This window comes from Ctenopharyngodon idella, chromosome 16, assembly GCF_019924925.1.
Source record: "Ctenopharyngodon idella isolate HZGC_01 chromosome 16, HZGC01, whole genome shotgun sequence".
In the NCBI taxonomy this organism is placed as follows: domain Eukaryota; kingdom Metazoa; phylum Chordata; class Actinopteri; order Cypriniformes; family Xenocyprididae; genus Ctenopharyngodon; species Ctenopharyngodon idella.
In genome coordinates, this window is record NC_067235.1 from 32892501 (window position 1) to 32906742 (window position 14242).

A 14242-nucleotide genomic window follows, 5' to 3' on the forward strand; every position below is an offset into this window, starting at 1 on the left:
TACTTCCCCAGTATTTAAAAAAAAAAAAAAGTTGCTATAATTTTAGTTTTGCTTTCCTTGAAACACGGAAGCCCAAATTTAAAGGATTAGTTCACTTCAGAATTAAAATTTCCTGATAATTTCCTCACCCCCATGTCATCCATGTTTATGTCTTTCTTTCTTCAGTCGAAAAGAAATTGAGGAAAACATTCCAGGATTTTTCTCCATATAGTGGACTTCAACAGTTACCAACAGCTTGAAGGTCCAAATGTCAGTTTCAATGCAGCTTCAAAGAGCTCTACGTGATCCCAGACGAGGAATAAGAGTCTTATCTAGAGAAACAATCGGCCATTTTCTAAAAAAATTTAACTTTTTAACCACAAATGCTCATCTAGCTCTGCAATGCGTCACGCATTACGTAATCACATTGGAAAGGTCACTCATGTAGGGCGAAAGACATCTTATTTTCTCCTCCAACTCCAATGTCGTCCGACATCGTTTTACCTTTTTTTGTAAAGGCCGTTTGACTTAGTCTCTGCACATTCACTTTGTAAACACTGGATCGGTACTTCCGCCTACGTCACGTGTGACCTTTCCAATGTGATTACATAATGCATGGTACATCACAGACCTGTGCAAGACGAGCATTTGTGGTTAAAAAGTATATACATTTTATTTTTTTTTTTTTTAGAAAATGGCAGATGGTTTCTCTAGATAAGACTCTTATTCCTCGTCTGGGATCATGTAGAGCTCTTTGAAGCTGCACTGAAACACATTTGGACCTTCAACCCGTTGGTAACTGTTGAAGTCCACTATATGGAGAAAAATCCTGGAATGTTTTCCTCAAAAACCTTAATTTGTTTTTGACTGAAAAAGGAAAGACATGAACATCTTGGATGACATGGGGTGAGTAAATTATAGAGTGAACTAATCCTTTAACCAGTGCACTTTTGCTATCAAAAAAAATAGCCCTGTATAAACCCTGTACCTTGTAATTATATAATGTAAAATTGTTGCCTCTCATAATATTAGAATAAGTACTCCTTAGTTCTAAAATATTTACAGTATAAATAATTTGTTAATTTTGTTACCCTTTTATTCCCTAAACTTTACATATTGTTCCCTCATGCCTACACATACGTACTTTATAGGTACACTATAATTACTAAAAGTTATGCTGTAAATTAGTTTTACTTGCACAGTACTTTCCAGACTTTAATCTAAAGCGTTACCAAATATATTTTCAGTAGCTTGTAGTAACTACTTTATCAGTTGTTATGTAGATACTCTAAATAACCTAATGGTGTGAAAATGTACCACCTAATCGTGCATTTTGATCTCTGCATGTGCGCTGTGAAGTTATTTTTTCTCAGTAATAACACCTGAACATGTGCAATGTCCCTAGATGCATTTCCTGAGATGGATTTTCTGAAAGTATCCTAAATATACTGCATATTAATTTATTATTGCAAGCATACATGCATATTTAGCACTGCTGTCTGGTTTAGTCAGTTCCCTCCGTGTTGAACTATTTCTGTGTTTAACTATTTTAAGCATCTCCTCTGTAAAACCACCATCCTTTCTTACCATCCCCTTTAATTTAACAGTGTATGTAAAACCTCTCATGCAAATGAAAAAATTCTCTACATATGATAATTAACAAACTATAAAGTATGGTGATTGGCTAATCAGAAGTCGAGCTATAACGATCTGTGCACAAAGTCATCCAAGCTTTCGTCTTTTTTCGCGCTGTTCAAAATGGCCAAGAGAAGATGTCAAGAGCATCTATTGGCGTTCTTAAAAAAGAAGAGAACAGAAGGTATGGTAATTCTTTGATTAGTGTTTGACACTCCCCTTACATAATATTAGAAAGAATAACGAACATAGATAAAGTGCATTGATTAACACGATGTGAGCGGCACGATGCGACAAAAGACAACCGATTCCATTATAATCAGTCATACTGTCTACACTGCTGTGCAACACAACAAATCCTCAACGGTAAACTGATTCCATTTTATTTCTGACAAACTCCAAGTGCTCGTGCTACTTCTGACATGAAAAACATGGATTTGGAACCTTCGCTTTGTTTGTCTCCTTGGTTACAGTGATTATTAGTTCATTTGTTTCAGCTGTGTTCACCCCATCATCATCTGTATTTATGTCACTCTACTTCAGTTCTCAGTTGTCCGGTCTCATTAACAGTTGTGTGTGTAAACTTTCTTGCCTGTTTTGGATTACATTAGTAAACTTTGATGGAATGACATTCATCTGTGTCTTCATTTTCTGCCTGAACACATGCGTTACAAAAGACCGGACCACAAATGGATTTAGCAGCGCAGTTTGTTGCTTTGGCCCAGAAGGGTCTTGACTACACCATGGAATTCTGCTCTCCTCTCCCCCTATGACGACGAGACCCTCAGATCACTATATTGGATTGGGGCCAACTACTACCACCCAGTTGACCTTCCAGACACCCGAGGACTTCGCTGGAGGGATGCTGTCCTCAAGTGTCTGAAAAGCGCATACCCCTGATCCAGATTGCAGCAGAAAGCAACCCCAGAGCCCAGTCCACCACCAGCCTGAGCCCCCAACAGATGGAGTGCCAGTACCTGCTGCGATAGAGCTGCCAATGCAAATAGAAGTGGATGTGCCTACCATCGCACCACAGCATGAGCCCTTTACGTCTGACCCGGTGTGCGAGCCGGCCAACGAGTCCATGACAGAGGAATTCCCTGCCCACAACCTCGCTGCAGTATGTGAGTGCATATTGGACTGGGAGATAGATACGTTGGTCCCACCCTCCCACCACCACTTCTAGTTCCAGCCCTGTCTTTGTCGTCTCCTATCTGCCCTATTGTTCACCCTCCTCCTCACTGCATCAGGTATTTAACTGGGGCATCCAATGAGTCATCCTCGACCGGGCTAGGGAATTCCCTGGCTCCACCTCTGGCCACTGTCCCCGCCACTCTACCTCAGCCTATCGTCCTAACTCCTCCGCCACCACTCCTTCCTCCCTCAGCTCCACCGTCGGCCATCGGACCCGCAACATCACTGGGCTCCCTAGACCTGCCGGCTTCACCTTGGTCGGACATTATCAGCCCTTCGTCGTGGACTTGCGTGCCTGCTGCTACGCTCCGGCTCTCCACCTCTGCGGCTCAGTCTGGCTCCGCCCTCCCTCAGGCTCTGTGACAGTCCTCAGTTGCGCCAGTTCCACAGCAGTTCTCCCGTTTCACCTCAGGGGGTCTTCGTGACAGCTCCGTCGTGGCCACTGATGCCTACAGTCTTGCACAGATCCATCAACCCACTGTCTGCACCCAGGATTCTTTACTCTTCAGCAACGTCCCTGTTGTATGTCCCCATGGAGGCGTTGGATGCTGTACCACCATGGCTCCTCCCTCCGGCAACACCGGCATGGGGTGCTACCTGCCTGGGTATCTGGGGTTCATCCGGTCTCCATCCACATAAATCACCTCACTGCCTGCTACCACCTCCTGTTCCTCCCTGGTCATTCCTACCATCATCTCTTCCCTGGTTTATGCTGTCTGCCTGCCTGCCTTTGGCCAGCCCTTCGTCCACTCCTCGTCCACCTCCAAAGCCTCCACCCTCCCTCCCTCATCTGTTTATTTTGTTGTTCTAATGGCGCGAGGTCGCGCAGACTTGGAGGGGGCATTATGTCCAGTTTGCTTTAATTTTCATGGACTTTCAGTTTGTTTTCATTTATTGACGTATCTTTGTTCTGATTCCCGGCACTCGTTTGTCTCCTTGGTTACAGTGATTATTAGTTCATTTGTTTCAGCTGTGTTCACCCCATCATCTGTATTTACGTCACTCTACTTCAGTTCTCAGTTGTCCGTTCTCATTAGCAGTTATATTTGTAAACTCTCTTGCCTGTTTTGGATTATATTAGTAAACTTTGTGTTGGAACGAGATTCATCTGTGTCTTCATCTGTCTGCCTGATCAAACAAATCTGAGCAACAAGTTCAAGAACCATTGTGGAAAATATTGTGATGTATCATATGTTTAATTCAAGATTATTTTCGACAATTCGACCACTGGTCGACCACTTAAACCCTTACTTGCCAATTTTAAAGTATTGAGGAGATGCTTATCAACTTCCCGTCATGTCTAAAAGTGTTATTTTTGTGAGGAGCCAAGGGTGAAAATCTTAACAACATCAGTTAAAGTGTAAATCTTAACAACACATTGTTAAAGTGTCTAAATGTCAGCCTGTTTGAGTTCTGGAGTGCATGTATTGCTCTTGCTTCAAGTCGAAATTACAACACAAGTCATAATTATTATACTATTGACTAATTACATTAATAATTGGAATTAATTATGGTGTAGTATGTCATAATTATGACCTTTTTTATCCTAATTAGCTTTTTATGTCATAATTTAGATTTTTTAATCTCATAATTTAGAATTTGTCCTTCATAATTATGACTTTATGCCATAACGCCATAAGTAGGCAAAATTATGATATATTATTATGACTTTATCTTATAATTATGACTTTGTAAATAATTTTGCCTATTTATCTTATGGCTTTTATGCCGTAATTATGGCTTTATCTTATAATCGACTTAATTGACTGTAATAATTTTGACCTTTTTTCTCATAAATATGACTTATGTCATTATGACTTATAATTATCTCATAATTATGATTAGTATGTTAGAATTTTGACTTTTTATGTAATAATTATGACTTTATCTCATGATTATGATAGTATGTTGTAATTTTTATCTCATAATTGACTTTGTCATAAGACTTTACTTCATAATTAACTTTTTATGTCATAAGAGTTTTTATCTCATAATTACTAGTATGCCATAATTTTGACTTTTTAATCTCATAATTGAATTTTTATTTTATAATTGACATTTTTTATAATTCTGACATTTTATCTCAATTACAACATTTTAAGTCATAATTATGATTTTCCAATGATTTTATGTGGCAGAAATGGGCTTCCATAGTAATGCATGCAACTTTACAATAAAAATACTTGCATTTTCTGACTGTCTGTCTTTTCTTACAGAGCGTTCGTGGCATCTACAGTGACCATGGAGTGGACGGTGGGTCTCAGTAACCTGGTGTTAGCGGTCTACGGATTCACGCTGATCATAGGCCTTCCCGCCAACATCTTGGCTTTTTACACTTTCTTCCAGAAGGTCCGCCAGCGCTCCACCCCGATGGACGTGCTGTTACTCAGTTTAACCATCTCCGACTTAATCTTCCTCTTTTTCCTGCCATTTCGCATGGTGGAGGCAGCAAACATGAAATGGACAATGCCGTACTTCCTCTGCCCGCTGTCAGGATTAATCTTCTTCTCCACCATCTACAACAGCACCTTCCTCTTGACGGCCATCAGTGTGGAGCGATACTTGGGTGTAGCTTTCCCCATTAAATACAAGCTGAAACGCAAGCCTCGAAATGCCGTGATAGCCAGTGTCATTTTCTGGGTGGTTTCCATGGCGCACTGCAGCATCGTCTACATCATGCAATACCTCGACTATCTCAACCCCAACATCACCGATCCATCGAAGCGTGACACCTGTTATGAAGAATTCAGTGATGAACAGCTCAAGATCCTCCTGCCGGTTCGCCTCGAGCTGTCTATTGTTTTCTTCTGCATTCCTTTCCTCATCTGCTGCTTCTGCTACATCAAGTGCATCTGCATACTTTCCCGTCTATCCAAAGTTGACGCCAAGAAGCGGTATAGAGCTATCGGGATGGCGTTGGGAACGCTTCTGGTCTTTGTTATCTGTTTCATGCCCTTCAGCATCACACATGTGGAGGGATATTTTGGCGGCTACAGCGCTAAATGGAGAAGATATGCTCTGCTCACCAGCACGCTGAATGCATGTCTCGACCCTTTCATATTCTACTTCTCTTCTTCAGCACTCAGAGAGAATTTCAAGAAGGTGTTGCAGGAGCTGGTGGGGTGGCTGCTCCCTCTCTGCTGCCGCTCGGCTCTCTGCTGCTCTTTATTCAACCGTGGGAAATCAGAGGAGAGAACACAGAGCTCTGATGACAACATCCGCTAACATATCAAGCCAGGTTTTGCATTGATTGATGTGCTTTGTGTTGCCTGCATATGTCTTTAATGCATGCCATTCTGTCCAAAGCCAATTAATATAATTCTATTACGTCACCGTGACCCAATGCTTTATGGATAGACAGAAGAGGAGCGGCTTAAAAATGGTTTATGGAAGAAAATCAAGCAAGCATTAACATGCTGATTGCACTTATATTTTACTTAAAGGGTTAGTTCACCCAAAAATGAAAATTCTGTCATTAATTATTCACCCTCATGTCATTCCAAATGGGTTCTACATCAGAACGTCAGAATCACATGCATGCGCCGTACTGCTCACGTGAACAGAATCTGCCAAAATTCAGATGTAGAACCCGGAAGTGCTGCACTGTGATTACTACGTGAACAGAATAGGAGACATGACATGTAAGAGAAGAAATTGTTGAATAAAGTCTTTTTAATGTGTTTGCTTTTTGCACACAAAAAATATTCTCGTCGCTTCATAAGATTAAGGTTGAACCACTGCATACTATTTTAACGATGTCTTTACTACCATTCTGGGCCTTGAAAGCGGTAATAACGTTGCAGTCTATCAGAGGTCAGAAAGCTCTCAGATGTCATCATCTTAATTTGTGTTCCAAAGATGAACGAAGGTCTTACAGGTTTGGAGGGTGAGTAATTAATGACAGAATTTTCATTTTTGGATGAACTAACCCTTTAAATCTACGCAGCAGTGCAATTTTATTCACAATGAAATAAAGAGCTCAAACAGTTTGTGAACAAATTACAGTGAAAAATCTAACATTCGAACTAATACACAGCATTCACTTACAGCAATGCTACAAACAATCAAAGATATTTTGACACGACTTTGTAAAAAGCTGTTTTTGTTACTAATTTTTCAATAAAATTTGTGATTATACTTCTCTTCTTTATTCCTCCATTCTGAACCATTCACTCATTGCCAGTGTTGGGCACGTTATAATTAAAAGTCTGGGGATTACTTAAAACGAATTACTTAAAAGTATTTCGTTATAGTTACTAGTTACTTCTCACAAATAGTAACTGAGTTACATCTTTATAAAAGTAACTAATTACCAGGGAAAGTAACTATTGCGTTACTTTTTATTTATTTATTTTTTTCAAATATGTCAAATAACTTGGATGTCCCCAATATTAAATATGTCTAAAAATAAATTATCTTGCTCACGACATGAAATTTCTCTGTACTGTATGTGTTGGTAGCCATTAAAGAAAACATAGTTTCATAGTTATGTTTAAATAGGCCTGTTATTTTTTAAATTCATCTATTTGATTATGAAAAGTGAACAGCATGAGTAAAATAGGATACATCATAAGATGCGTAATATATCGGGAGACATGGAGTGTGTTAGACATTATTTTGACCACTTCATTAAGTTTTGTTTTGTAGAAAGCCTTTCTTTAAAGTGAATTTCGTTTTTTGTAAAAAATTGTATCTTAATTTTAATCTATGTTTCATCAACCATTCGCCTGGATTTAATAAATAAGAAGCAAATATAGCAGACAATATAATCATGACATGGAGGCGCGATCACTTGCACGTGAACTGGAGCGCGTTAAAGGCTAAATGAACCGAAACTGCTTGCCTCACAGACGTGAGAATATACCTATAGAAAGCTTAAAATGTCTACTTTTAAATGAAATAATTCAAAACGAAAATAAATAGGCTACTCTCTGATTATGTAATCCGAATGAAATGTGCATTCTCTCTCTAAAGCCTATACTTCGGCCGTTCGCGTTCGTGCACCATCCGCACACCCCGTCCGCGTGCAGCCCAAATTTCGAGACCGCGTGGACGGTGCACGTGCAACAGCGCATGCGCAAGCAGGACAGAAAAGTCCACTAAGTGGCAATACGCACAGTACTGAGCACAATGTGCAGTCGTCAAAGATGAGTGTGTAAAGAGTGATTCAAAAACAAGACGAGTAAATTCAGAAGCATGCCTTCTCCATCGTTTTTGATACCGGTTCTCTTGGTGTATCTTCTGAACTATGTTGCAATGGTGGATGCACTATTTTTCTTCTCCGATCCTACCCAGCGAATGTCCCGTTGATGACACGATGTCTGGTAAAAGAGTATAGGAAAAATTGTACTGCGCATGCGTTGAACTCGGTCATCCGCGCGCATCTTTATATTACGTAAATGCTCATTATTATGGTTTATTCTCTCCAGTAGTTAAGAAATTAAATTATAGTTTTTCTCGATTGCTTAAACACTATAACCAGGCTTTTGAACTACAATTTCAAAATCATAACGCCATTTATCAAAAAGCACACCCATTTCCCTAAACTATAAACACTATTCCCCTTTTTGACACATGAATCAGATTTGTTGAACTGTCACTGCAAAACTCTACACACAAATCCCTTCATTTCTCATTGCCTACACCACGTTGTCATTTACAAAGCACTAGCATTCAATATTGTTCACTCAAGTCAGCATAGCTTGAGCTCAATTAGCACACAGCTACCCACGTGGAAACACTAAGAGTCAAAATTTATCACAGACCAATCAGAACCTTCAATAGAGAGATAAAAGAGTTCAGTTCTGTCAGTTTTGGAATAATGGATCCAGAGACACATGACTGAAAAGGTCGAGGACACCAGAAAGGAGGAGGAAGAGGATGAGCAAGAGCTGTAAAGAGTGGAGGAAGAGGTGAGGGAAGAGGAGGAGGACGAGGATGAGGTGCCAAGGAGACAAGGAGTCTCAGATGAAATTCGTGCCACTAGTTGACCATGTCCTTGTCCGTGGTATGACTATGAGGGAGGCTGGGCAATGAGTTCAGCCAAACTTAAGTTGCTTCACCATCGCCTCGATCATGAGAACCTTCAGGGAGGAAAACAGGTAGGTGTACCTCAGTGTACTCTACTGTAACTTTTGAGTGTTACAACATATGCATCAAAGTGCCTTACATACCGATAGAGATTCTGTCTGCTTCCATTTTGTAAAAAGGATGTGTTACAGTTACAGTAATCAGTACTACAATTTTTGTAGGACACAGAGACGATGGAATGGAAGAAGCCTGACTAGACATTTCAGTTGATGTGTGCCAGGGGTGGATCAGGCATGCAAGAGGATTTTCCCCCGCTGCCTGGATAGGGCCAGTACAGCCTGTGAAGTTGACGAGATTCTCTGGCTTGTCCCAGACCAAAAATGTGATGCTGGGGCAGAATATTTTTTGTTGTTTGGTGTATTGTACTGTACAGTACATTAAGGAATAGAAAATGTGCAAATGTATACACGTGTTCATCATGTGAAAAGTTCAGTGAGGGGGAGAACCACAAGTGACACAACTTATTACTGGTTTTTGTTTTTTGTAGTATTGTTTTGAATTTATCTCACCAGTGTGTAAGACTATGTTGTAGTGTGTGTGTTTTTGAGGGCTTGTGTGTGATGTCTGAGGGCAAAGTTTGGTTTTTCAGCAAGAGTGAATGGTTTTGAGTGTAAAGCTTCATTTTGACCTGAAAATAGGATGTTTGGGGAATTGGGTGAGACGTTATGGATTTGTGTTTACTGTTTTGAGAATATGAGGCATAGTTTCAAGAAACGTGTTTAAGCAATCGAGAAAAACTGTAATATAAATGGCTTAAATGAACAACTACTAGTCGACTAGAAGAAAACTTTAACATATTTTCGATCCAGCATGTCACAAAGGGTATTCTGGTTTGAGCTTGCGCTCCGCTTGCATGCTCTGACACACACACACACACACACACACACACACACACACACACACACACACACACACACACACACACACACACACACACACACACACACACACACAGAACATCGTACATTATTATCAGTTTAAAATTGTATTTGTGTATGACTAAACTGTACAATCATCATCAGTTATCTTATGTTCCCACCCCAACACACACACACCAGAGAAAAACAATGCAGGTCCTATGGCTGAGAGAGAGCCTCGGATAAAAACCGCATCAGTGAGATAAATTATAGTAACGCTGCATTTTATTGTCAGTAACGGTAACGGCGTTGTAACTGGGGAAAAGTAATTAGTTTGATTACTCGTTACTGAAAAAGTAACGCTGTTTATTTATAACGCCGTTATTCCCATCACCACTCATTGCGCATGATTGCTGTTTATTTATTTTCTACGCAGCACTCAATATAAATTGCTTGTTTTTAACATCACTTTAGACCAACACAAACTTGTTCCTGTGATGTCACTTCCTGTCCCTGTTTGGATTTATACAGCGTGTGGAGGAACGAGTTTGATATTTAATCAGTTATTTTATAGATATATTTTCTATTTATTCTCTTTATAAAGGCTAATGGTTAATCTTTTTTTCTTTTTGTTAAAAATTAACAAAATTTACATCAATACATCATTAATCCTTCCGTCCTTCGGATTAGATGTTAAACCGAGGTCCTGACTCTCTGTGGTCATTAAAAATCCCATGGCACTTCTCGTAAAGAGTAGGTGTGTAACCCTGGTGTCCTGGCCAAATTCCCTCCATTGGCCCTTATCAATCATGGCCTCCCAATAATTCCCATCCAGTGAATCGGCTCTATCACTCTCTCTCCACTCCACCTACAGTTGCTGTGTGGCGCCGTTGTACTGTGGCTGCCGTCGCATGCTGCACACTGGTGGTGGTTGAGGAGAGACCCCCTGATATAATTGCAAAGCACAAATAGTACATAAGATATCGCTATATAAATGCCTCATTCATTCATTCTTCCAAAACGTGTTTTTGTCTTACCCTGAATCACTATGGTGAGCCCATTATACTTTTTTTGGTTAAAAATTATCCAAAATTAATTACTGAGGAAGTACATAACCAGCCAATGTTCAAAACTATCTCCTTACCTTCGCCCTATTCACAACGGTAAGCTTGTAATAATGTTTTTTAATTTGAGTGGTATTGGTAGGTTTCCGCTAAAAATACGAGTTTGGCTTTGGGTCATTGCGTCACGACTGTATACATAAAGGAGTCCCGGATGCTGCAGGTGGTGGATCATTTGTAGCTTCTTTTTACAGTAGCTGGAATAATTAAACATGTCATTTTGATGGCAGATTGTAATCAAGAAAGGAAAAAATGACCAACATCAATGACAACAGGTGGATCACCAGTAGTAAAAAGCAAAAGACTTCGGACTGTGGAGTGGCTACAGCAAAAAAGGGAATGCGACCGGGCCCGTGCAAAAACAAGAATAAATATCAGCAGGGCTTTTGAAAGGTGGAGTGAACTCTGTGTTTGAACGGGTTTAAAACGGATGCAGAGAATGCTTTTTTCTGCTGGACAGGTAAGACATTTTAATGGTTCATTGAGAAGATAATACTATTTAGATAATACACACTAAATACACATAGTCACGCAATGTTGTTAATATTAACAATTTGAGAACAAAGTATAACAATAATAATAATTCACACACTTTGACGTGATATGAGCTAACTTTGCGATCGTTAGATTTAATCACCATTGGCAGATTTATTGTAAAACTCTTTTTTTTTTTTTTCTTCAGTTGGTCAGAACAAAAGTGGCAGACATGTTACTTACTTGTTCAGATGACATTTTCCGGTGAAGCCTATTATTTTGGACATACTTCCAAGACGTAGTATGTGTAATTCTGAAGTACAGTGAATATCCACACTGGTGCGGTGACTCAGCCTACACATACACCTCAAAACATTAGATTCATCTGTGCTGAGAAGCCGTGCCGATGCACAACCCATGTAACCCATTGATAATTCCGCAAATAACTGCAATTGCAGGTTTCAAACTGAGATGGCGACAAAGAGGCAAAACTTACAGACTGCAGCTTTAAAGTGTTTTTATTTTAGACCTGATGGGGTGTTTTTCATTGGGAAATGTGTAGATCAGGGCTCGTCAACTGGTGGCCTGCTGGCCAAATCCAGCCCGCCAATTATCTTCATCCGGCCCACGGCACCTCAATCTCCCTCCTCCTCTTTTCCTGGCGGTGCGGCTAAAATCAGGCCGCAGTGGCGCCTGCAGCTGTATGGCTATATACGCACTGTTCATACCATGCAGCTCCTCCTACTGACCTGAGAAACGTTTTCCGTGCAAATATTTCAGCAGTTATTATGTGTGTCCCGTATTTCTGTTGACTTTCTTCTCCGTGAACTGGCCAAACGCGCTTGCATAACGATCTGAAATGATTTGGATTCGTTCGGACCGCTCTGTCACTGAATCATCTGTAGTTGTTTCTCGGTCAGTAACAACAAATACAGAACAAATAGCGCTGTTTTCATGTGTTTCACTAGTTTACTTTGAACTATGCAGCACGGCCCAGTGGATAACGGAATGAAAGCTTAAAGGAGCCACGTTTATTCCCGGTCACCATTATTAAACAGCGTTGTGACATCAAGTGAGATTAGCGTTTCAAATCGACACACACCTCTCGGTTACAAACTACATATCATTCGATGATTAAACTAGTTTTAAATCGGATGAAACAGCCTCAACATTCCCAACAAGACTGATGAGGAAAACAGGAGAAACATGCCATGAATGAAGATAGAAGACTTTTAAATCCCAAAATCACCACCCTTACAAAAATTTACCATGAATGAACTGTAGTAAATTACCATGGTTTGTGGAAATGTGGAATATTTATATTGAAAACTATGTTATAGCCAATTATATTGCAATATTTATTAGGTGGGTAGGGGAATAAATAATTCATGTCTTTGTTAAGGTGTAGTTTGTACCTGTGTTTAGGCATTTTTTATAGGCCTATATAACATATTATAATATAATATCATTTTGACAGTGGTCCATGTATTGTTTTACCTGTGGTTACCAAGTCTCAATGTGAGAATATTTTCATTTAAGCCTAATAATTAATAAAATAATTTTTACCAATAAGTCGTCTGGAGGAACTGGAGGAGACTAGGTCCCACACTTCAGGAGAAGGGTGAAGGCTGTCCTCAGCATAGGAGACCAGGGGCTCTGGGGGACAATAAGCACACAAGTGCTGAGCCGGTGTCAGCTCATCAAGGGAGCCTCCCGACTGAGCTGGATGCGGCCTCCCGCGACTTGAATTCCCACGACAATGTTGAGAGACTGATATTTAAAGGGAACCATACTCATCAAGCACAACCAAATCAATGTTCTTCTGCAAAATATATAGTTGTGTTTTTTTTAAACCGCTACATGGCCAAAAGTTACATTTAACAAGTCTAAGGATCGTACACAGTTTTGCTTAAATACTTGTTTAGAATAGTCTTTTGTGCATGCATGTGAGTTTGCATCTTTCAGTGCATCGAGTTCATACCCTGAGAATTTACTAAATAAGACAGTGACCGTAAACATCACATCTATTATCCTGAGCTCCGCTGTCAACTTTAAACACGAGTTTGTGTCTTGTCTGCCCTACTTCCACTTCAGCAAAAGCTGTGTGCTCTTTGTGACAGATTCTATAAAGAGCTCATCTGTCTTTCCTGTGGCAGAGGCGTGTGAAACAACACATTTTCCTGTTGTGTGTTAAAAGGGGGAATCCACATATGTGGGACACTTTCTAATAATTTTTCATTGGCATTTGAAAGTATGTTCCAGAGGCATAAAGATCTCCACTGCATAATACAGATATTACACTTAAATGCTTTCTCAAACACATTTAGACCTTGAATTCAATCAAATTATATTTTGTGTTCTACAGAAGTAAGAAGGTCATATGGTTTTGGAAGGACATGAGGGTGAGTAACTGATGACAGAATTTATATTTTTGGTTGAACTATGCCTTTAAGAGAAAAAATTGCTTGGTTTTAACCTTCTGGTATATATCAAAAGAGGCCACAAGATGGTGCCATATATAAGCTATTGTGAATAAAATGGTTAAATTTACCACACAATATTAGATGAAGTTGACACTTTGAATTCAGACCACTAATAGAGTTTTGGATTAGATATGTATAGCTATGTATCTTTTTCAGCAGATTTAGTATAGTGTCCTCAGCATGAGTTCAATGACATTCTATCTACTCATCAGTAGACAAAGGAAACAATGGTTTTGTTTTGGAAAAAGTAAACAAAAAACTAGTTAGGAACATTTTTTGAAGTTGCTAAGAGAGTGGTGCTTTCCCATGCTGCCACTTGGCTGGTTGATAGTGTGTCGCTTGGCAACTGTTAAAGGGTTAGTTCACCCAAAAATTAAAATTCTGTCATTAATTACTTACTTTCATGACG

The 14242-nt window shown here is 39.7% G+C and overlaps 2 protein-coding genes across 4 annotated transcripts in view; both read left to right on the forward strand.

The window, feature by feature from the left end:
* The window catches only part of LOC127496962 (free fatty acid receptor 3), a 9195-nt gene extending 2250 nt beyond the window's left edge, over positions 1-6945 (forward strand). For 2 of the 3 annotated variants that reach the window (XM_051864997.1, XM_051864995.1), the window contains exon 2: positions 5025-6945. In XM_051864997.1, the coding sequence (XP_051720957.1) occupies positions 5050-6033 (984 nt within the window). In that variant the 5' untranslated portion in view covers positions 5025-5049 and the 3' untranslated portion in view covers positions 6034-6945. Of the gene's footprint in view, positions 1-333; positions 886-5024 lie in introns of those variants that run through there. The other variant, XM_051864996.1, reaches the window with a different exon arrangement.
* Positions 1-14242, forward strand: part of si:dkeyp-97a10.3 (carcinoembryonic antigen-related cell adhesion molecule 6) — a 46996-nt gene that overhangs the window by 18069 nt on the left and 14685 nt on the right. The gene's annotated exons all lie outside the window — the stretch shown is intronic.